This window comes from Oncorhynchus gorbuscha, linkage group LG02, assembly GCF_021184085.1.
Source record: "Oncorhynchus gorbuscha isolate QuinsamMale2020 ecotype Even-year linkage group LG02, OgorEven_v1.0, whole genome shotgun sequence".
Classification (NCBI taxonomy): Eukaryota; Metazoa; Chordata; class Actinopteri; order Salmoniformes; family Salmonidae; genus Oncorhynchus; species Oncorhynchus gorbuscha.
The window spans coordinates 33,292,417-33,316,369 of NC_060174.1; the positions used below are offsets into that span (position 1 = coordinate 33,292,417).

The 23,953-nt window shown below is 41.5% G+C and overlaps 2 protein-coding genes and 1 non-coding gene across 10 annotated transcripts in view; all 3 read left to right on the plus strand.

The window, feature by feature from the left end:
* LOC124001178 (mucosa-associated lymphoid tissue lymphoma translocation protein 1-like) overlaps positions 1–8,411 on the plus strand; it is a 32,275-nt gene extending 23,864 nt beyond the window's left edge. For 4 of the 6 annotated variants that reach the window (XM_046307785.1, XM_046307798.1, XM_046307807.1 and 1 more), the window contains 4 exons: positions 2,230–2,379; positions 3,119–3,273; positions 7,272–7,394; positions 7,501–8,411. In XM_046307785.1, the coding sequence (XP_046163741.1) occupies positions 2,230–2,379; positions 3,119–3,273; positions 7,272–7,394; positions 7,501–7,839 (767 nt within the window). In that variant the 3' untranslated portion in view covers positions 7,840–8,411. Of the gene's footprint in view, positions 1–2,229; positions 2,380–3,118; positions 3,274–6,701; positions 6,755–7,271; positions 7,395–7,500 lie in introns of those variants that run through there. The other 2 variants (XR_006832749.1, XM_046307816.1) reach the window with 2 other exon arrangements.
* Positions 8,412–12,775: 4,364 nt separating this feature from the next.
* On the plus strand, positions 12,776–12,847 carry trnah-gug. Its single transcript has one exon. It is a non-coding gene; the product is annotated as a tRNA-His (tRNA).
* Positions 12,848–13,933: 1,086 nt separating this feature from the next.
* LOC124001206 (FERM domain-containing protein 5-like) overlaps positions 13,934–23,953 on the plus strand; it is a 109,262-nt gene continuing 99,242 nt past the window's right edge. For all 3 annotated transcript variants that reach the window (XM_046307832.1, XM_046307847.1, XM_046307840.1), the window contains exon 1: positions 13,934–14,277. In XM_046307832.1, the coding sequence (XP_046163788.1) occupies positions 14,176–14,277 (102 nt within the window). In that variant the 5' untranslated portion in view covers positions 13,934–14,175. The remainder of the gene's footprint in view (positions 14,278–23,953) is intronic.

The window sequence follows — 23,953 nt, forward strand, 5'->3', positions numbered from 1 at the left end:
TAAATATGAAAGGAACAAAGGACAGGTAAAAAGTTAGAGGAAAACCCTCCATAGTCTTCTGAAAACCTAACCCGGCGACAGTTTTATATTTCAGTATAACAATTACACAAATTCTAATGCCAAAGACACACCACAATGGCTTTCATGAAGTGTTGAGTGTTCCTGAATGGTCTAGTAGTCTCAATCTTGGCCTAAATCTGCTTGAAAATCAGTGATAACATAAACATTGAGTATTGTTGTCCATCAATGATTCCCAAGCAATTCCTTGTGCAATTTTGACAAAACAATAGATATATGTTGCCCTAAGAGTTGCATAAAGCTGGTAGAATCGTATTACTCCGTACGGGAGTTGCAGCGATGGGACAAGACTGTAACTACCAATTGGATGCCATGAAATTGGGGAAAAAAGGGATAAAAAAAGATAATGTGGAGTAGGTTGTATACATCAGTAGGAAAAATATAAAATACCATTTTAAGGCAGCAAATGTCAAGACTGTGCAAGGGCCTTGTGTGTATGCTTTCAATAGGCACTGTATGTAGGAGCATGCAAATGTAATACCACCCCCATGAAGGTCTTTAAAATATAGTTTTTATATCAATAATTCAGTTATCGATATCATAAATGTTAATAATTTATAATAAAAAAATATATGATTGATATAAAAAACATATATATATATATATATATATATATTGATGTATGACAGTGGCTTTGCTTTTAGCACTTCCCTCTAGTGGCCACATTCTGCAGTCTGTGTGACTGACATTTCAGGATGGATGTTTTGACATACTATTAACACCAATCCATGACTCACATTGAAAATCCCAGTGTTTCTTTTGATAAATAGGAAAATTACTTTTGACAGAAATGACAAGATATTATGCAAGAAATCCTAAATTCCCTGCTAATAAGAGCAGAAGTGTGGCTTTTGGCTCCATTGCTCCTGTACAGCAGTGTCTGTAAACAGGGTCAGTGTGGAACGTGTTGTTGTCTACTTGTTGGAGTACAGACATGTTGACATCTAAATGTTTATCCGTCACTGGCTACTCCCCCTGGTGTTTACCCTGCAGCAGGTAGCAGTGGGCGGAGCTTGGAGGGGTAGGCATGCTGTCCCCACTGGGTGCTTGTTTGTTTGTTTGATGGGTCTCTCTGGTAACATGACTTTGTGCGACAGAGCTGCATTAGCTTGTGACCTCATTCTCTAGAAATTCACACTGCTGGCCATAGCTCAGCAGGAAACCTGAGAGGGGTAGAGTTAAAGACAGCTGCTCTGCCGTGTGTGTGTGTGTGTGTGTGTGTGTGTGTGTGTGTGTGTGTGTGTGTGTGTGTGTGTGTGTGTGTGTGTGTGTGTGTGTGTGTGTGTGTGTGTGTGTGTGTGTGTGTGTGTGTGTGTGTGTGTGTGTGTGTGTGTGTGTGTGTGTGTGTGTGTGTGTGTGTACCTCCCTACCCTGCTCTCTTGTGGTCACTCAACTCCAGTGACAGTGATCCTGCATAGCTTAACACAGCCCATCAAAGGGGGTGGTGGCACAGTACTGTATAGGTTGACTGATGAGTTGTCAGTGGCTGTAACAGTCAAACCTTGGCACAGAACCTCACGGCTTAGATTAGAGATATTTGCTGTATGTTAAGATTTCTCAGATGAGTTGCACCCCTACTCACAATTGGTTATATTTCAGGGTTACAACTGAAATACATTTCTGAAAGTGTTACAATTGTATCCATGTCTAGGAAATAGTATTCACTGAAGTGACAGATCACATCACAATCACATCATGAGACCATTTCATGAACAATAAACACAGCGTTCCCAGAAACTCCTTTGAGGAATTATGATCTATATCCTTCTTGTCTTAGACTTATTTATAAATGGAAAAATAGTTGATGTTGAACTGCTGTCCACTCAACTCTTATAGAAACATGGCGAAGACAGCTTGCTTAAAATATGTACTGAAGCCAAATCCTCTGCAAGAATAAGAGTAAGCCTATATCCAGACACCTGAATAGGATTTCACTCTATCCGTTTCTGATCTGGCCAGCAATGCCTTTTACATACATGCTTTTGCCTAAACATTTCTGTAAGTTCACTCATATCGTGCACATGTTTATAATTTAGGAGCCTTTACATCAGTCAAATAGTATTATTATTTTAATTTCAGTCCTACCATTAAACACTCCTTAAGACAGCTATTACCTCGGTTGCGTAGACTAACCTTTAACCTGTTCCTCAGATCTGGGCAGAGACCCTTTCGTCACAGGTAAGCAGGCGGTGGAAATCAGACACATGATAAAGGAGCCTCGCTCCCTCACAGATCCGATCAGGACCACCGGCCACACTGGAGAACTACATTTGAGAGACGCCTGCTGGAGACAGGCCAACGGTAAGCTTTAACACACCACAATATCCCCAATACAGACATGATCTTTACCCCATTTTTCACAATTGATAAATGACTGTGTGTATGTCAAGTCCTCTTTTTATTTCAGATGTTTTAGCCATGGTGTATCATTTGCTATGAAATCGTGTAACTGTTAAGTCAGTTTCTTGCCCTAAGCTAGTTTTAACAAGAAAGAGGAAGAATCACTCTTTTTCAGTTGTGTATGTGACATGGTTGTAGCTGTTATAATGTACAAACTGTGGTTTAGCATGAGTAATGACCATCACACCACCATTCAAGGTTTTACTGTTTATTTGTGGTGATAGCAGAAAGCAAACTTGTTTGTATATTTAAAGTCAGCTTTCAGCTTATTTCACTCACAGTGTACCAGTATTTATAACATAAGGGAATATACTTTTGTCTTCCCCATCACTTAAAAACATACTTATCTTGTATTCTTTCTTCAAATTGAATTTTGTCATCACTAAAGTTCTTCAGAATCCCCATATATATTTCTGGCTCAGATAAATGAGAAGAAATAGTAACTTCTACTATAAACTTCTTCAAGGACAAGATGACGACCTTTAAAAGCAACATTTCTTAACATGGCTGCCTAACTTTCTTATCATGTCCTTGAGAGATGCAAAGCAGAGATGCAAAGCAGAGATGCAAAGCAGAGATGCTTTGTTGTGTAGAATTTGTATCTTAAAACTGTCTTTCTATGTGATGTTCTCCCACAAAGAGCTACCACATCAGAAGTTGCTTATTTTCACCTGTGGAGTTCAGGTGGAGGTCAGCTTCTCAGCCTTGTTCTCCAACGTCATGGTTGCTTTTGGCAGAGTGAAAACCACTGGACCCAGAGCCCAGGACTGCACTATCACTCTGAGGAGCACACCTGTGAGTGACATCTTCACTCTTACTTGCCGCTACCTGCCACACTACCTAGAGAGCAGGACATGGTGTACAAACAGCCCTTATTAATAAGCAGTTTGATTTAGTTGCATGACTTCACATGATACTACACATAAATATTTTATTAAAATGAATTTTTAACTTCTTGTGAGACCTGAGAAATATATGTAACCCTGACAACAAAACTGAAAACCAAATGTTGAAAATGTGTTTAGGTGCTAAACTTTAGAAGGTTCTAAGAGTGGGTTCTGCACAAGGTGTATGAAATATTTCCTGCTGTGGTCACATCTCAATGCTAAAACTGTTGTTTAGATATTTATCTGATCCTGACATGGCATTACTCTTTATAATTTTGGAAATGTATTGCTCATAAAACAATGTTATATATATATATATATAGTATATGAAGCTACAAAGGCTGCCAAGAGTGCACATGTAATCATCTCCTCTTTCCTCTGTACACTCGAGGCAGTGGTGGTTGGTGCCATTTAAGATGAGGGAGAAGCATTTTCTTTATGAGCATGGCCTTATTTCTATTACAGCATATTGGATGACTGTGATTCATATTCCATTCACCCAGCTCAATGTAACATTGATAGGTTTAAGCTGCCACTTTATACACAAAATTTCCCTATACCCATCATGAGGTTGCTACAACCTAGCCTATGAATGCAAAATTACAATGTAGATGCTTTGGTCGAGAGAAAAATTAGAGTAATTAAGATGACAGACATTTAATACCACCCTGCACATTCTTGCCGGCATCTAGCTGCTCTAGGGTGTAATCATTAGTCTAACAGTTGCAAACCAGAGTTTCTATTGGACAAATTCAGGTATGTTTATCCCCGTTAGGTTCTGTTTAAGAAAAGTTTTTCAACAGAATCGGCGGCATGAATACACCCCTGATCACTCGCACACATAGTTCACTTTCATAGCAGCCACATACAAACATCATGATCAATTTAATCATTGTATAATTCCTTCTCGTCTCTACACTCTCTCCTCTTCTCACCTTTCCCTTCACTTGTGAACTTCAGAGAAAAAAATCAGCTGTCTGTGACCAGGCTAAAAAACCTTTCCAAGCCCAACCTTCATAACCGCTAACCGCTACACAAAGCCTCATTGTTGCCATATTAGTTAACGTTATAATCATTACTAACGCATTACTAAACCCACTACAATCATGCATTACAGTCAGCGAGCAGTTTAGCAGTTACACCGGCAGGTCCCTGTGGCAATAAATTAATAAAACCAAAAGGTTACCTTGACTTGGAAGAGTTCCAATGTTGGATAGCCATAGCCAGCTAGCTAACATAACGTCCCTCATTGTTTGAGCCGGGTGTTAGAGTAGGCTAAACTAGATAGCTGCATTCGCTAGCTAAGTAAAAGTAAAACAATTAATAATAATACAACAAAGTATAGCTCTCTCTCCCTCATCGCCTTCATTTTAAAGAATTGTTTTCTTATTATTTTTTTCAGTTGAGAACAAATTCTTATTTACAATGACGGCCTAGGAACAGTGGGTTAACTGCCTTGCTCAGGGGCAGAACAACCGATTTTTACCTTGTCAGCACAGGGATTAGATTCTAGCAACCTTTCAGTTACTGGCCCAACACTCTAACCACTAGGCTACCTGTTCAACTATTGTGTTTCTCTCTCTTTGAGCCTACTCACTACATTTTATGCACTGCAGTGCTAGCTAGCAGTAGCTTATGATTTCATAAATTGATTAATTCTCGGATCCTTTGATTGGGTGGACAACATGCCAGTTCATGCAGCAAGAGCTCTGATAGGTTGGAGGACATAATAATTACTGTATAAGTCTATGGAAAGGGGTGAGAACCATGAGCCACCTAGGTTTTATATTGAAGTCAATGTACCCAGAGGAGGACAGAAACTAGCTGTCCTCCATCTACACCATGGTGCTACCCTTTAGACTGCTTTTGAGGCTACTGTAGGCCTTTGTTGCAAAACAGTGTATTTAAATAAATTATTTGGCGACATTTATATTGAGGATAGTTTTATCAAAAAAGGATACATTTATTAAAGTTTTTATTATACATTCACTGAGGAGGATGACCCTCCCCTTCCTCCTATGAGGAGCCTCCGTTGAGGCATACAGTGCATTCGGAAAGTATTCAGACCCCTTGACTTTTTCCAGATTTTGTTATGTTACAGCATTATTCTAAAATGGATTCAACTGTTTTTTTCCTCTCATCAATCTACACACAATACCCCACAATGACAAAGCAAAAACAGTTTTGTTTTTTTGGCAAATGTATAAAAAAGATTGAATAAAATATAACATTTACATAAGACCCTTTACTCAGTACTTTGTTGAAGCACCTTTGGCAGCGATTACAGCCTCAAGTCATCTTGGTTATGACCCTACGTGCTTGGCACACCTGTATTTGAGGAGTTTCTCCCATTCTTCTCTACAGATCCTCTCGAGCTCTGTCAGGTTGGATGGGGAGTGTTGCTGCACAGATATTTTCAGGTCTCTCCAGAGATGTTTTATCGGATTCAAGTCCGGGCTCTGGCTGTGCCAGTCAAGGACATTCAGAGACTTGTCCTGAAGCCACTCCTGCGTTGCCTTGGCTGTGTGCTTAGGGTCGTTGTCCCGTTGCAAGGTGAACCTTTGCCCCAGTCTGAGGTCCTGAGCGCTCTGGAGCAGGTTTTTATCAAGGATCACTCTGTACTTTGCTCGTTCAACTTTCCCTCTATCCTGACAGGTCTCCCAGTCCCTGCCGCTGAAAAACATCCCCACAGCATGATGCTGCCACCACCATGCTTCACCATAGGGATAGGGATGGTGCCAGGTTTCCTCTAGATGTGACGCTTGGCATTCAGGCCAAAGAGTTCAATCTTGGTTTCATCAGACCAGAAAATCTTGTTTCTCATGGTCTGAGAGTCCTTTAGGTGCCTCCAGGCAGGCTGTCATGTGCCTTTTACTGAGGAGTGGCTTCCGTCTGGCCCCTACCATAAAGGCCTGTTTGGTGTAGTGCTGCAGAGATGGTTGTCCTTCTGGAAGGTTCTCCAATCTCCACAGAGGAACTCTGGAGCTCTGTCAGTGACCATCGGGTTCTTGGTCACCTCCCTAACCAAGGCCCTTCTCCCCCGATTGCTCAGTTTGGCTGGATGGCCAGGTCCATGAAGTCTCGGTAGTTCCAAACTTCTTCCATTTAAGAATGATGGAGGCCACTGTGTTCTTGGAGACCTTCAATGCTGCTGTAATTTTTTGGTAGCCTTCCCCAGATCTGTGCCTTGACACAATCCTGTATCGGAGTTCTACGGACAATTACTTCGACCTCATGGCTTGGTTTTTACTCTGACATGCACTGTCAACTGTGGGACCTTATATAGACAGGTGTGTGCCTTTCCAAATCATGTCCAATCAATTGAATTTACCACAGGTGACTCCAAGCAAGTTGTAGAAACATCGCACCTGAGCTCATAGCAAAGAGTCTTCATACTTATGTAAATAAGGTATTCATGTTTTTTATGTTTAATACATTTGCAAAATGTCTAAAAACATGTTTTCGCTTTGTTATTTTGCAGTATAGTGTGTAGATTGATGAGGGGGGAAAAATATTTAATTCATTTTAGTGTAAGGCTGTAACATAACAAAATGTGGAAAAAGTCGAGGGGTCTGAATACTTTACGATTGCACTGTATCTTATGAACAGCAGTTATTTTCATAGTTTTCATAGTCTGCCTTATGTCCTCTCATCTTTCATGACAACCTTGCTATTAGAAATAGCTGAGAAGCAAGAGCAGGACATTTTGGCACAACAGCTTATCAGGTTTCTGCTTCTGTGAAGTAATAATTCCTTGGAGCATACTGACATCTACTGGTTCAATGCATTATGTTCTCCCTACTTCAGTAGTCTGCCACTTGTTATGCACATTGTAAAATAACAAGTGGGTATCACAGGTTTTGCTGTAGTTGCCTGATGTATTTTATTCTTGACTTCTGTGTTTAGGCAATGGAGGATATATTCTCTAGTCCTGGGAGGTCAAGTGAAATGGACTCTCTGTTGCTAAATAACTTGGTTGCTGAAAACCCTGACTGTAGCCTCAGACTTTGTGGCCTTCAAAAGCTTCAGGTAGGTTTACTATGTCTGGAACCCCATATTTAATATGTGCAATTATATATCTAGAAATGTATCAATTCAATCTGTATTATGTTTTTTCTCTCAACCTGTTGTAAAGGGATCCTTAGTGATAAAGGTGGACCTACACTATACCCACATGGACAGGAAGCTGTGGCTACAAGAGAGCAAACAGCTGGACATAGGGAAGCCTCTTGTGGCATCCTGTGATCTGCACAGGGTACAGCAAGCAATGGTTGCCCAGAGACGAGATGGTGCCCCTGCCCAGAGTATGGGACACAGCCGCATCTCACACAGCAAGCAGCGCCCACGTCAGACATTGGGCCAGCCAGGCCGCCCCTTCACTAAGAGTGCAGAGTGTGCTGCCAAAGTCCCCACTGCAGGGAGCAATGAACCAGGGGAGAATGATGAGACTGAGCCTCAAGACTTTACCCATTGATTTCCCCTCTCCACGTCTATGGAAAAAGGATAATCTAGTAGTAGTGACTAGTGTAGTCCATCGGATATTTGCTGTTTAGGCTTTAATCAATGCACATAATAAAATCAGCATGATACATTCCCTTTCTCTGGTTAAATTCTATTAGTCTAATTGTGGTTATAAAGGTGTGTATGTACTGTATACATGGGTGCATGTGAGTTTGAGGAGATGATATTCTGGATTTATGTTCCTCTCAATAAGCACTATTGTTCTGTTCTCAGCATGACACTCAAACAAATTAAATATGTATTATTTAAAATGATCACAGAATTAAATAAATTACACAATATAAATGGGACAATATTTTCATGTTGCATATCTTTTAACCATCCCATCTCATTAAATGGTTTCAATATCTGTTTTTACAATTTATAGTTGTTTAGAAGTTTAAGTCATTGAAATTTGGAGCTATTGAAATGGAAAATATTGTCCCATGTACAGTGCCTGTACAAGTATTCATACCCCTTTACTTATTCCATATTTTGTTGTGTTACAGCCTGAATTCAAAATGGATTAAATTGTTTTTCCACTTACCCATCTACACAAAATGTCCCATAATGAAAAAGTGCAAAGAAATGTTTTCACATTTATTCTGAATGAAATATGGAAATCTAATTTGCATAAGTATTTAAACCTGAGTCAATACTTTGTAGAAGGACCTTTGGTGGTGATTACTTGCTGCATGTCTGTAACAGCTTTGCACATCAGGATTGAGGGATTTTCTCCCATTCTCCCTTGCAGATTTTCTCAAGCGCTGTTAAATTAGATGGGTAGCAGCGGAGAACAGCAATCTTCAAGTCTTTCCACAAATGTTCATTGGGATTCAGGTCTGGGCTTTGGCTGGGCCACTTTATCCTTACCAGTCTCCCAGTCCCTGCCGCTGAAATGCATCCACATACAGTAGCATGATGCTGCCATGCTTCACAGTAGGGATGGGATTAGACGGGTGATGAGCTGTGCCTGGTTTTCTCCAGATATAGCGCTTTGCATGCAGGCCAAAGAGTTACATTTTTGTCTCATAGAACCCCTGATTCTTTAGTCTTATGCTCTTGGAGTCTTTCACGTGCCTTTTTGCAAACTCCAGGCGTGCTGTCATGCCTTTTTCTCAGGAGTGGCTTCCGTCTGGCCACTCTTCCATAATTTGTGAAATGCTGTAGAGATTGTTGTCCTTCTGGCAGGTTCTCCCATCTCAGCCAAGGAACTCTGTAGTTATGTCAGTGTGGTTATTGGGTTTTTTGTCACCTCCCTGACCAAGGTCCTTCTTGCCTGGAACGCTCAGTTTGGTCTGGTGACCAGCTCTAGTCAGTCTGGGCAGTTCCATATTTTTTTAATTTCCCAAGGATGGAGAACACTGTGTTCTTCAAAACCTTCAGCAGTCTATAAATTGGAGAACAAGTATTTGATACACTGCCGATTTTGCAGGTTTTCCTGTTTACAAAGCATGTAGAGGTCTGTAATGTTTATCATAGGTACACATCAACTGTGAGAGACGGAATCTAAAACAAAAATCCAGAAAATCACATTGTATGATTTTTAAGTAATTAATTTGCATTTTATTGCATGACATAAGTATTTGATAACCTACCAACCAGTATGAATTCTGGCTCTCACAGACCTGTTAGTTTTTCTTTAAGAAGCCCTCCTGTTCTCCACTCATTACCTGTATTAACTGCACCTGTTTGAACTCGTTACCTGTATAAAAGACACCGGTCCACACACTCAATCAAACAGACTCCAACCTCTCCACAATGGCCAAGACCAGGGAGCTGTGTAAGGACATCAGGGATAAAATTGTAGACCTACACAAGGCTAGGATGGGCTACAGGACAATAGTCAAGTAGCTTGGTGAGAAGGCAACAACTGGTGGTCCTATTTCGTAAAAGAACAAGTCCATATAATGGCAAGAACAGCTCAAATAAGAAAAGAGAAATGACAGTCCATCATTACTTTAAGACAGTCAATCTGTCTTAAAGGACAGTCAATTGGGAAACTCAAGAACTTTGAAAGTTTCTTCAAGTGCAGTCGCAATAACCAACAAGCGCTATGATGAAACTGCCTTTCATGAGGACCGCTACATGAAAAGAAGACCCAGAGTTACCTCTGCTGCAGAGAATAAGCTCATTAAAGTTACCAGCCTCAGAAATTGCAGCCCAAATAAATGCTTCACAGAGTTCAAGTAACAGACACATCTTAACATCAACTTTTCAGAGGAGACTGAATTTTTTATTTTTAACCTTTTTTTTAACTAGGCAAAACAAATTCTTATTTTCAATGACGGCCTAGGAACTGTGGGTTAACTGCCTGTTCAGGGGCATCAGGCCTTCATGGTCAAATTGCTGCAAAGAAACCACTACTAAAGGACAGCAATAAGAATAAGATACTTGCTTGGGCCAAGAAACATGAGCAATGAACATTAGACCGGTGGGAATCTGTCCCTTGGTCTGATGAGTCCAAATTGGAGATTTTTGGTTCCAACCGCCGTGTCTTTGTGAGACGCAGAGTAGGTGAACAGATGATCTCTGCATGTGTGGTTCCCACCAAGAACTATCAAGGAGGAGGTGTGATGATGTGAGGGTGCTTTGTTGGTGACACTTTCTGTGATTTATTTAGAATTCAAGGCACACTTAACCAGCAAGGCTACCACGGCATTCTGCAGCGATACGCCATCCCATCTGGTTTGCGCTTAGTGGGACTATCATTTGTTTTTCAAAAGGACAATGACCCAACACACCTCCAGGCTTTGTAAGGGATATTTGACCAAGAAGGAAAGGGATGGAGTGCTGCATTAGATGACCTGGCCTCTGCAATCACCCGACCTCAACCCAATTGAGATGGTTTGGGAAGAGTTGAACTGCAAAGTGAAGGTAAAGCATCCAACAAGTGCTCAGCATATGTGGGAACTCCTTCAAGACTGTTGGAAAAGCATTCCAGGTGAAGCTCGTTGAGAGAATGCCAAGAGTGTGCAAAGCTGTCATCTAGGCAAAGCGTGGCTACTTTGAAGAATATAAAATATAAAATCTATTTTGATTTGTTTCACACTTTTTTTGGTATTGATGATTCCATATGTGTAATTTCATCGTTTTGATGTCTTCACTATTATTCTATATGAGGACCGCTACAACAACTCCCGCTCCCCCACGTCATAGTTTCGCTCTGCCGGGCTGAGCATCTTTGAAAATAAGGCACAGGGGGGGGAGTTTTGGTGGCGAGAGAGAGAGAGAGAGAGAGAGAGAGAGAGAGAGAGAGAGAGAGAGAGAGAGAAAATGCTATTTGGCCCTAAACAGAGAGCACACAGTGGCAGAATACCTGATTGCTGTGACTGACCCAAACTTAAGGAAAACTTTGACTATGTACAGACTCAGTGAGCATAGCCTTGCTATTGAGAATGGGCGCCGTAGGCAGACCTGGCTCTCAAGAGAAGACAGGCTATGTGCACACTGCCCACAGAATGAGATGGAAACTGAGCTGCACATCCTAACACATTTCCCTCAGATTACACAGAACCAAACATTTGAAAACAAACCCAATTTTGATCAACTCACATATCTACTGGGTGAAATACCACAGTGTGCCATCACGTCAGCAAGATTTGTGACCTGCTGCCACAAGAAAAGGGCAACCTGTGAAGAACAAACACCATTGTAAATACAACCCATATTTATGTTTATTTATTTTCCATTTTGTACTTTAACTTTTGTACATCGCTACAACACTGTATATAGACATAATATGGCACTTGAAATGTATTTATTATTTTGGAACTTCAGAGTGTAATGTCTACTGTTCATGTTATTTTGACTTTTGTTTATTATCCATTTTACTTGATTTGGCAATGTTAACATATGTTTCCCATGCCAATAAAGCCCTTGAAATGAATTGAAAAATTGTGAAAAAGAGAGCAATGACCTGGTGCTGGTGCACATACTGTATCTAGCCAGTAACTCCTCCAGTATATGTTGACGTCATTTCACAGAATTTATTTTTGGACGGAAGCTAGTTGTCGTGTCTTTAATAACATTAACTGAAGACTGATAGTTTTTAATCAAAGATTCTCTGTAATTAAGTATTACACGATTAAGTATTACACAACTTGAAGGAACTGCTGGAGCAGTTTTGCCTTGAAGAATAGGCAGACATCCCAGTGGCTAGATGTGCCAAGTTTATAGAGACATACCCCAAGAGACTTGTAGCTGTAATATCTGCAAAAGGTGGCTCTACAAAGTATCGACTTAGTGAATAGTTATGCACGCTTTCAGTTTGTTCGTTTTATTTCTTGTTTGTTTCATAATAAAAAATATTTGAATCTTCAAAGTGGTCGGCATGTTGTGTAAATAAAATGATACAACCCCCCCAATAATCCATTTAATTCCAGGTTGTAAGGCAACAAAATATGAAAAATGCCATGGGATGAATACTTTCGCCAGCCACTGTAGAGTCTATTTAACATTTTAAGAAGTCTACAATTCCATTGATTGAAAGAAAAAACAACACATCAGAATACAAATAAGGCTAACACAAACATAAGCAAGCATGATGAGCAGATGAAGAACCAGATGACATTAGCTAGCTAATTACATTGAACATTTCCAATTCGAATTGAAATTTCCCATGCAAAAATAAAGATAGCTACCAAGCTACTGTTTAAGGACAAGCGTCAGCATCCAACCTTAGCTAGGCTAGTTCTAAGCTACTTCAGATTCAGTATATCTGAATAGTTTACTAAACATACCATTCGAAATTTGTAATGAATATAAAATACAGAAAGGTTCAACCTGATCAAGAATACGTTATCAAGTCACATATTTATCAATTGAAATGGCTTTCTGCAGATGAATGCCTCACCGCTGGCTAGGTTATAAGCCCAATATCTCACCATAAGTATAAGCCCTGGTAGCTCGCCGTGATCGTATAGTGGTTAGTACTCTGCGTTGTGGCCGCAGCAACCCCGGTTCGAATCCGGGTCACGGCATTGCAAACACAATGTCACGGCATAAGGGTATATTTTTGTCCTTATGCTTATTTATTTGACATATTTAAGAAGCTCCAACTTTTATGATACATTATCCTTGTTCAGTCATTGCGTTGTCGAACCAATACTCCGAACACAGCGAAGCTACCAAATCGGCTGGAGTGTTATTCATATAAGAATGGTGTTATATGTCCACTAGGGGGTGAACGCGTCTCGTCGATACTGTGCTGTTGTCCTGTGACTGTGTGAAAAGCCATATTTTTAAATATATGTCATTCAAGTAATATTGAATGAAGCTATCATATTCGGAATGGTAGGCTACATAAAAACCTGTCCGCAAATTGTATACGATTTAGTCCGGCTAACCTATTGGGCCTAATTATGAGAAGAGCCCCCTGCAGCCCCGTTTATTGTCTTGTTTTTTATACTATTGTTAACCCCCACAATTATTTAAATTGTTTTATATAGTTTCTTGCACATACCGTCGCCTATATGAAAGTTTCATGACTGCTCTGACAATATGTTAACTCGTCACTGCAATTGGGAAATAAAATATTGCCATTGTGAATGTGCAGTACACCATTATTGTTGCCGACAACCATTGTCTGTCAAGTCTACTCAACTGCTTTATTGTGATCTATGACTGTGGCCTATATGCTATAGAGATGCATCATGCCTATAGGCCATTGAATAGCATGATGCTTTCTTGAAGACTTTTTCGTCATGCATTTAAAACAAAAGTTAACATTTAGTCAGATAGGGACTGAAACTTCAGACAATCCCTCATCCATTTGCTCTTCACGAATTGAAGAGGCCTTGCCTGTCGTAAACATTTATAAACATGGGTTTCATAGAAGACTCAAAATCCCAAATATCTACCGTCTAGTGCCAATTGGTGGTTTAAGAAAATGAAAGCATGAAAAAAAATATTCCGTTTACACTAAGGGCTATATTTCCCATTTGGTAGAAATCTATCCCCGTTGGTTCTCATTGACGTCAGTCTACTCTAAGGGATCCGCCCTCTAGCTCAAATTGCAAGCAGTGAGTGGTGAATGGTCACCCATCTTTCGATTACGGGTACGCAAGGGTGAATTGCTCCTGGATCTGGATGCGGGCATCCTTTCAATGATTCCGCACTGTGGCTCGTGCCTGTGTTGTGTTCACTTCATGGGATAGACAATGCTCTGTGTCTTGGCATTACGATATTCAGCTGCTGCTCGTCTGGTTGATCGGAAAATGTAGTCATTCAATGTGACATTAGCCTACTTCTATGCTGTGTTCAGATTATTGCTCTGGTCCTAGACGCAGACCAGCAATTCTGTGAAAAGATGTTGAGCCGAATAATGAGTGGCAGTATCCGGAATCTGGATAGAGAATACGACTGCACCGTCAGACTCCTGGATGATACGGAATATACCTGCACAATTCAGGTCAGTCACTTACTATAGTCAGACAATAATTGTTTATATGCCATCAACATAGAATATCAAGTGGTGAAATTGTCTCATGTGAAGAAAAGCGCACAAGTGCCTGCATCCGCAGGTCCCGCGATAGTCACCGTCTGAATCTATTGTGTGAATCATTTGTTTTTTGACACATCTATTACCAAATGCCATTTGACTTGATGCAAATATCGATAGTTTCGTCGTCCGACGAATAGACTGGATGCTCTCAGGACCTTATCGATGTTTTCGTGACTGATCAAAACACGGCAAAAAATGAAATGGTTTATCACAGACAAATAGCCTACTGGTATTGTTATTATTCACCATGAGCGCTGGAAGTTTGAAAAGTGATCAACAACCTCTCGAACACTTGATTTTATAGGATTTGAGCAGCATTGTATTTCCAATGTCTATACTCGTAATTAATCTGACAGTGAGAGTTACAATGAAGCGGTAACTGTGTTACAATCTAGATTTAAGAGAGTTACAATCTAGCTGTAACAATTCAAATGGATGCAGAGGTGATAATCCCATCACTATCAAGTTATATATGAATTTGTCAACAAAATCAATACTTACAATAGAGGTCTATGTTATTGTGAGAATAATTTACCTCAGGGCAATTCCACGATATGCCAAACAAAACCCATTGATTTGAAAGGATAACAAACCATAAAACTCTATGCACAAGGACTACTTTTAACAATTTGTGGTGAACATTTAAAAAATAAAAACATTCACTGGGAGAACTGTGAACAGGCCAATTCTGGTAACATAATTATTTTATTAAAACTCCCTCCGTTTTTTATGTGACCATATTTTCCAAAAAATATATTCTCAGAATTAAGATTCAAAGATGTCTGCAGAAAGAATGGGGTGTCAAACAGTTGAATTCGGAAGTTTACATACACTTAGATTGGAGTCATTAAAACTTGTTTTTCAACCACTCCACAAATTTCTTGTCCACAAACTATAGTTTTGGCAAGTCGGTTAGGACATTTACTTTGTGTATGACACAAGTAATTTTTCCAACAATTGTTTACAGACAGATTATTTCACATAATTCACATTTCCAGTGGGTCAAAAGTTTACATACACTAAGTTGACTGTGCCTTTAAACAGCTTGGAAAATTCCAGAAAATGATGTCATGGCTTTAGAAGCTTCTGATAGGCTAATTGACATAATTTGAGTCAATTGGAGGTGTACCTGTGGATATATTTCAAGGCCTACCTTCAAACTCAGTTCCTCTTTACTAGACATCATGGGAAAATCAAAAGAAATCAGCCAAGACCTCAGGTAAAAAAGACCAAGCAGCCGTCATACCGCTCAGGAAGGAGACGCGTTCGGTTTCCTAGAGATGAACGTAATTGTAACGGCCGTTGGTGGAAGAAGGTGAGGACCAAGGTGCAGCGTTCATATTTATTAAATAGAACTGAACACTAAATACAAAACAACAACGAGAACAACCGAAACAGCTCCGTCAGGTGCAAAACACACTAAACAGAAAGCAACTACCCACAAAACCCATGTGGGCAAGAGCTACCTAAGTATGGTTCTCAATCTGAGACAACGACAGATAGCTGTCCCTGATTGAGAACCATACCTGGCCAAAAACAAAGAAATACAAAAACATAGAAAAAGGAACATAGAACACCCACCCTAGTCACACCCTGGCCTAACCAAAATAGAGATTAAAAAGCCTCTCTATGGACAGGGCGTGACAGTACTTTGGTGCGAAAAAGTGCGAATCAATCCCAGAACAACAGAACCTTGTCAAGATGCTGGAGGAAAAAATAAAATGAGTCCTGTATCGACATAACCTGTAGAGCAGCGCCGCTCAGTTCAAGGAATAGAATGTATGCCACTGCTCCAAAGCCTAAATGGCATATAATTATAAAATAAGCCAGACCACTGGTTTAAAAAAGCCAGAACCCCACATGGGGACAAAGATCATACTTTTTGGAGAAATGTCCTCTGGTCTGATGAAACAAAAATATAACTGTTTGGCCATAATGACCATCGTTAAGTTTGGAGGAAAAAGGGGGAGGCTTGCAAGCCGAAGAACACCATCCCAACTGTGAAGGACAGGGGTGGCAGCATCATGTTGTGGACGTGCTTTGCTGCAGGAGGGACTGGTGCACTTCACAAACTAGATGGCATCATGAGGCAGGAAAATTATGTGGATATATTGAAGCATCATCTCAAGACATCAGTCAGGAAGTTAAAGCTTGGTTGCAAATGGGTCTTCCAAATGGACAATGACCCCAAGCATACTTCCAAAGTTGTGGCAAAATGGCTAAAGGACAATAAAGTCAAGGTATTGGAGTGGCCATCACAAAGCTCTGACCTCAATCCTATAGAAAATTTGTAGGCAGAACTGAAAAAGCGTGTGCGAGCAAGGAGGCCTACAAACCTGACTCAGTTACACCAGCTTTGTCAGGAGGAATGTGCCAAAATTAACCCAATTTATTGTGGGAAGCTTGTGGAAGACTACCCGGAACGTTTGACCCAAGTTAAATGCAAGACAATGCTACTAAATACTAATTGAGTGTGTGTAATTGTCTGACCCACTGGAAATGTGATGAAAGAAATAAAAGCTGAAATAAATAATTCTTTCTACTATTATTCTGACATTTCACATTCTTAAAATAAAATGGTGATCCCAACTGACCTAAGACAGGGACATTTTACTAGGATTAAATGTCAGGAATTGTGGTAAACTGAGTTTAAATGTATTTGGTTAAGGTGTATGTAAACTTCCGACTTCAACTGTATATGACATAGACTCGTCAAGAACCAGACTTTTAAAGGTATGGCAACACGAGACTAGCTATGACATGAGACCTTGACTTTGAAAACATTTATTTTGGTTTTTGAACTACATTAAGTGAAGTGGATTCACACCCAGTAACAGAATTGCGTTTATGGAATTTCATCATGACTCCCTGATCTGTACTACACAGAAATGCATATTTATGGATATGAGTGTCATTCACTTCATGGTGATGTGTCCTAAATAGGTACACAACGGTATAAATATGCAATTTCCTCCTTTGCATATCTCAGTATTATTCTACACACTGGCTATTATTTTAATGAGCTCCACACCCAAACAAGACAATTTGGTTGGTCCATCCTGGACCAAATCTGAACCAATCATAGATGTCTATGTTTCACAAGTTTTAACATCAAAGTACATCAAAGTAGAGTACAGTGGAATACTTTACAGTACAGCACAGCACAGCACAACACAGAACAGTCGAGTATAGTTCATTACGGTAGAGTACAGTAAAGTACAATACAGTTCAGTACAATACATTATAGTGTACTCAATTCTGGTGTGCTCTACTGAACTGTACTTTATTATACTCTATTGTACAGTACAATATTGTACTGAACTTTACTCTGCTTAACACTTTTTTACTTTACTGTACTTTACTGTACTGTACTGAGCTCTCCACACTTGTGACAACCATAGACGTCTATGATTGGTTCAGATTTCCGGACCAAATCTGAACCAATCATGGACCTCTATGTTTGGGCCAGATCAAGGCCGGGACCATACCAAAAACCAAAAACAACATCTGAGGACTACTCTTCAACATCCATGGACGTCCGGTGTCAGTCTGTACTCAATGGGTGAGGATGCTGGTTACTGTAAATGAAAAGAGAGGGGGCTTATGAGTAGGTGTCAGTAAGAGCAGGGAGAGGTGACTTTAACTGGGGATAGAGGAAGAGAGAGAGGGAAGGGTTGTCCAGACTGTTTTCACACTTGCTTTGACCACCATACAACAGAAAGAGAAAGAAAACAGTTATGAGTTGAATGTAACAGTATGCCAGTGTCAGGGAGAACTGTAGCAGGTGAACCAACTGTTGTTTGTGACTACTATGATTTTCCATTGTAGCCAATGAAATTGCAGTAATTCCGTCACTGATTTTCCGGAAGCTACGTTACCAATTTGGGAACAGAATTTCGAGGTTTAGTCACTTAGTAGTTAATAACCAAATAGATATCAGTAAAAACACTGTAACTAATTGGTAGGTCTACCTTAACTTGTTAATTCTGTGTTTTCTTTAATTTCCTCCCTCCCAGTGTTGAGCAGTAGTGAACTACATGTAGTTCAACTAGTAATTTACCAACATTTTATAGCATCTTAGTGGTAGTTGAACTAAATGTTGTTGTTTTTTTGCAAAAATTAAATATGGGTGAAGTAGACAACAATTTCCTTTCTTTTTCAGCATTAGACCTGCCTAATTCTTACTTGAAACAGTTTTTGTGTTTTATATGCTAAATGACACATTCTGTTAACAACGTGATCTGTTCTTGCAATTAGTAGTCTATGACATTTCAGATCTATATATGATATTTTTTTACGAAGTAGTAAACTACTTTTTCAAAGTAACTTTAGTTAAGTAACTATTGTCACGCCTTGGTCATTGTGTCTTGTGTTTTTGTTATATGTTTGGGTAGGCCAGGGTGTGACATAGGTTTATATGTTGTATTGGGGTTTGTATTAATTAGGAGTGTGTATTAGTAGGGGTGTGTCTAGTTAGGCTTGGCTGCCTGAGGCGATTCCTAATTGGAGTCAGCTGATTCTCGTTGTCTCGGATTGGGAACCGTATTTAGGCAGCCTGAGTGCGCGTTGTATTTCGTGGGCGATTGTACCTGTCCTTGTGTTAGTCACCAGATAGGCTGTATTTAGTTTCACTCGTTTGTTGTTTTCATATTGTTCAGTTATTTCATGTACTGCATTAGCTTCATTAAAAGTCATAAGTAACCTACACGCTGCATTTCGGTCTGACTTTCTACAAACAACAGACGAAGATCATTACAGAATCGCCCACCACGATTCACAGACCGAGCAGCGTGTGAACTGGCAGGAGCTAAAGGAGGACGATATGGACGGCAGAAGCAGGGATTATACGACGTGGGAAGAAATCGACAGGTGGGCGTCCGACCCAGAGCGAGTGCAAGAGCCCGCCTGGGATTCCCTACAGCAATGTGAAGAGGGCTATACAAGGATGGAATCGAAAAGGAGAGCACGGCTATACAGAGCGAAAACCGTAGGTAACGGGGGAAAGCGCAGAGAGAGAGTGGCAGAGTCAGGAGTCAGACCTGAGCCTACTCTCCCTGTTAATTGTGAGGAGCAGCAATATGAGGACTTCTGGTCTTGGGAGATGATATTAGACGGAAAAGGACCCTGGGCGCAGCCGGGAAAATATCGCCGTCCCAAGGAGGAAATAGAAGTAGCTAAAGCGGAGAGGCTTGAGTATGAGGAGGCAGCACTGCGACGCGGTTGGAAACCGGAAAGTCACCCCAAAACATTTATTGGGGGGGGCTAAAAGGGAGAATAGTTATGCCAGGTAGGAAACCTGTGCATACTCCCTGTGCTCACCGTTGGGCTAGAGAGACCGGGCAGGCACCGTGTTATGCTATGGAGCGCACGGTGTTTCCAGTGCGGGTGCAGAGCCAGCTGCGACTTATACCAGCCCTTCCTATTGGCCGGGCTAGAGTGGGCATCGAGCCAGGTAAGCTTGGGCAGGCTCGGTGCTCTAGAGCTCCAGTGCGCCTGCACGGTCCGGTCTATCCAGAGCCACCTCTACACACCAGTCCTCCGGTAGCAGCTCCCCGCACCAGGCTTCCTGTGCGTGTCCTCGCGCCAGTACCACCAGTTCCAGCACCACGCACCAGGCCTCCAGTGTGCCTCGCCTGTTTAGCGCAGCCAGAGCTTTTCTCCTCTCCTGCGCTGCCGGAGTCTCCTGTCTGTCCAGCGCCACCAGTGCTCCCAGTCGGCCCAGCGCGTCCAGTGCGCATCGCCTGTTCAGCACAGCCAGTGCTTTTCTCTCCTCCTGTGCTATCAGAGTCTCCAGCCTGTTTAGCGCAGCCAGAGCCTTTCTCCTCTCCGGCGCTGCCGGAGTCTCCTGTCTGTCCAGTGCCACCAGTGCTACCAGTCGGCCCAGCGCGTCCAGTGCGCCTCGCCTGTTCAGCGCAGCCAGAGCCTTTCTCCTCTCCTGCGCTGCCGGAGTCTCCTGTCTGCCCAGCGCCAACAGTCGGCCCAGCGTCACCAGTCTGCCAGGATCCGCCTGAAGTACCAGTCTGCCAAGATCTTCTAGATCGGCCAGACAACCTGAATCATCCAGGTCCACCAGCCAGCCAGGATTTACCGGAGCCTACTACCTGCCTGAGCTTCCTCTCAGTACTGAGCTTCCTTTCAGTACTAGGCTTCCTCTCTGTACTGGGCTCCCTCTCAGTACCGGGCTTCCCCTCAGTACAGGGCTGCTTCGGTCCCGGGCTGCCCCTCTGTCCCGGGCTGCCCCTCTGTCCCGGGCTGCCCTGCTGTCCTGAGCTGCCCCGCTGTCCTGAGTTGCCCCTCTATCCTGAGTTGCCCCTCTATCCTGAGCTGCCCCTCTGTCCCGGGCTGCCCCTCTGTCCCGGGCTGCCCCTCTGTCCCGGGCTGCCCCTCTGTCCCGAGCTGCCCCTCGGTCCCGAGCTGCCCCTCAGTTATGTGGGGATCGGGGTGAGGACTATTAGGCCATGGTCGGCGGAGAAGGTGGATTATCCTAGGACGCGAAGGGGAGGAACTAGGACATTTATGGAGTGGGGTCCACGTCCCGAGCCAGAACCGCCACCATGGACAGACACCCACCCGGACCCTCCCTATGCTCTTGAGGTGCGTCCCGGAGTCCGCACCTTAGGGGGGGGGGGTTCTGTCACGCCTTGGTCATTGTATCTTGTGTTTTTGTTATATGTTTGGGTAGGCCAGGGTGTGACATGGGTTTATATGTTGTATTGGGGTTTGTATTAATTAGGAGTGTGTATTAGTAGGGGTGTGTCTAGTTAGGCTTGGCTGCCTGAGGCGATTCCTAATTGGAGTCAGCTGATTCTCGTTGTCTCGGATTGGGAACCGTATTTAGGCAGCCTGAGTGCGCGTTGTATTTCGTGGGCGATTGTACCTGTCCCTGTGTTAGTCACCAGATAGGCTGTATTTAGTTTCACTCGTTTGTTGATTTCATATTGTTCAGTTATTTCATGTACTGCATTAGCTTCATTAAAAGTCATGAGTAACCTACACGCTGCATTTCGGTCTGACTTTCTACAAACAACAGACGAAGATCATTACAACTATATGTTTCTCAAGGGTACCTTTTAGTATAGCTTAACTTCTTCTAGTGTGAAGTAATTGGTAGATTGGTAAATTGGTAAACTATTCTGTATTTTCAGAGTAGCTTCCTCAACGCTCCCTCCTCTTGAGGGAGAGAAATGAGAAAATATCTTAAAGATATGTGGGTTTTTGGAAATAGAATTTCAAGGCACAGGGCAATGTTTCTTAAACTTACACAAGGCAAATCATTTCTCCAAAACTAAATATAAGTGTTGATATTAGTTGGCGGGGGTCTTTACTTCTAAATGATTGTGTTTTGATGTATTTCTAATACATTTTAATACGTTTTCTGCAACCCCTTTTCCATCTGTTTCATCAGAAATCAAAGCCTTGCTTATTCCTAATATTTAGGATAGAACACGGTTGAAAAATGTATATATGCCTTAATTTCTCAAAAATATAGACACTTAGTTTTCATTTGACACCAGATTTGACATGCTCCTAGAAACTTCACGTTGGTCCTCATGGGTCCTGTTATATGGAAATGACCCTCAGTCAATAGGGGACTTAACATTCTACAAACACATCATACAATAATTAGTTGGTACGTACTAGCTCAGTACTCAGTACTAGTTTAGTTTCACATCAAGTCAAACAGCAGTTACCAAAGCCATCTACTACAGCCAGCCATCTTTACCTCTGCACTGTTTTGAGAAAAAGTCGATGAGCTCTCCATAAAGCCAGCCATACAAACAGCCTTCCCTCCCGCTCCCAGGTGTCCGCATGGCCCTAAGTCAGCCATTCATACCGCTAAAATGCATTTCCCTTTTAATTGGGATCGGAATGATTTTAGTAGTCTATTTTAAATTGTTGGTGTTGAGTCACCCAATTGACACCCTGCCTTACATTATAGCCTATTCCTCAAATGTAATTGTATTGTTATTCAATATAAATTTGTTTACTGCAACTGTTATGAGCTTTATACAGTATAGTTCACTGTAGTGTAGACCTAATAATACAAATACAATGTCATGTTTTGAACAAAGTAAGGTTGAATGGATTTCCTTGAAGGGAAGACAGGAGTAAGGGGCTGGTTCTTTTTCTTTTGTTTCCATGCTGCTAGTCTTGCTTTGATGTTTCCTCCGTTTTATCTTCAGCCTGAAATAAAGGCAGGGGTGATGGTCGATCAGAATCCATTACAGTATGTGTGTGTGTGTGTGTGTGTGTGTGTGTGTGTGTGTTCATCTGTGGATCATCATTCCTCAGAAGTTAATGGGGAGAGCTGTCTCCTGGACTGAGGAAATCCTGAAAGTCTGAGGTCTCCTACTACCTTTTTTAACACATTGAGACATTGAACAAATCTTCTAGAAGTAAAAATTACAAAGATTTAGGGATACCTCTATGATGTAATGAAATGTAAAAGCTACAGTCCTGGTTTCTGTTATTTTGTAGAAAATATTTCAATTGTTGGTGCACGGAGGTGTCTCTGGTGGAGATATACACTGAGTGTACAAAACATTAGGAACACCCGCTCTTTCCATGATTAAGGTAATTTGTAAATGTAGGTAGGGGTAAAGTGACTATGCATAGATAATAAACCGTGAGTAGCTGTGTGTGTGTGGGGGGGGGGGGATCAATGCAAAGCATCCAGTTCTATGATGCCTAGAAGGCCGGTGATGTAGACCTTCGGAGCTGGTGAACGAAATGAGCAGCAGTACCAGGGGGATCCGTGACACCAGAAGTGGTTAGATTCTATGGATTATTCAATTACATTGAGCTGATTTCTGACGTGCTGTTCCTTCCTTCTTTTTCCGTAGTGTATTTCTGTATTGTTTTAGTGATTCACCATAGTGAAGGTGTAGGCTCAGGATTTCTGGGTCTCTATGTTTTTGGTTGGATTTCTGAATTTCTTAATTACGTTTTTGCATTCTTCATCAAACTATTTGTCGTTGTTGTTCATTTTCTTAGGTTGTCTGCTTTAAATGTTCAGATTTGAATGGGAAGCTGAGAGGTCATGTTTACTGATTAGGTTTTCTACTGCCATGTTTACACCTTCGCAATTACAGTGAAACATTTAGTCTATTAATGATTACATTTGTTGTTGCCAAATTGTTTTTTGGTAGATTTTCACATTACTTTCCTTCCGTCTATAGCATATCATTATATTATTAAGTTCCTTTGGCTTTGATGCCTCGTGATTGAGCATAGGTGTAACAACGTTCGTCTGTAGAAGGAGAAGCGGACCAAAATGCGGCGTGGTGGTTACTCATGTTCTTTAATGAAAAAATGAACGATACATGAAATAACTAAATCTACAAAACAACAAACGGAACGTGAAAGCCTATACAGCCTATCTGGTGAACACTAACACAGAGACAGGAACAATCACCCACGACATACTCAAAGAATATGGCTGCCTAAATATGGTTCCCAATTAGAGACAACGATAATCACCTGACTCTGATTGAGAACCGCCTCAGGCAGCCATAGACTAAGCTAGACACCCCACAAAAACCCCATGACAAAAACGCACCACAATAACCCATGTCACACCCTG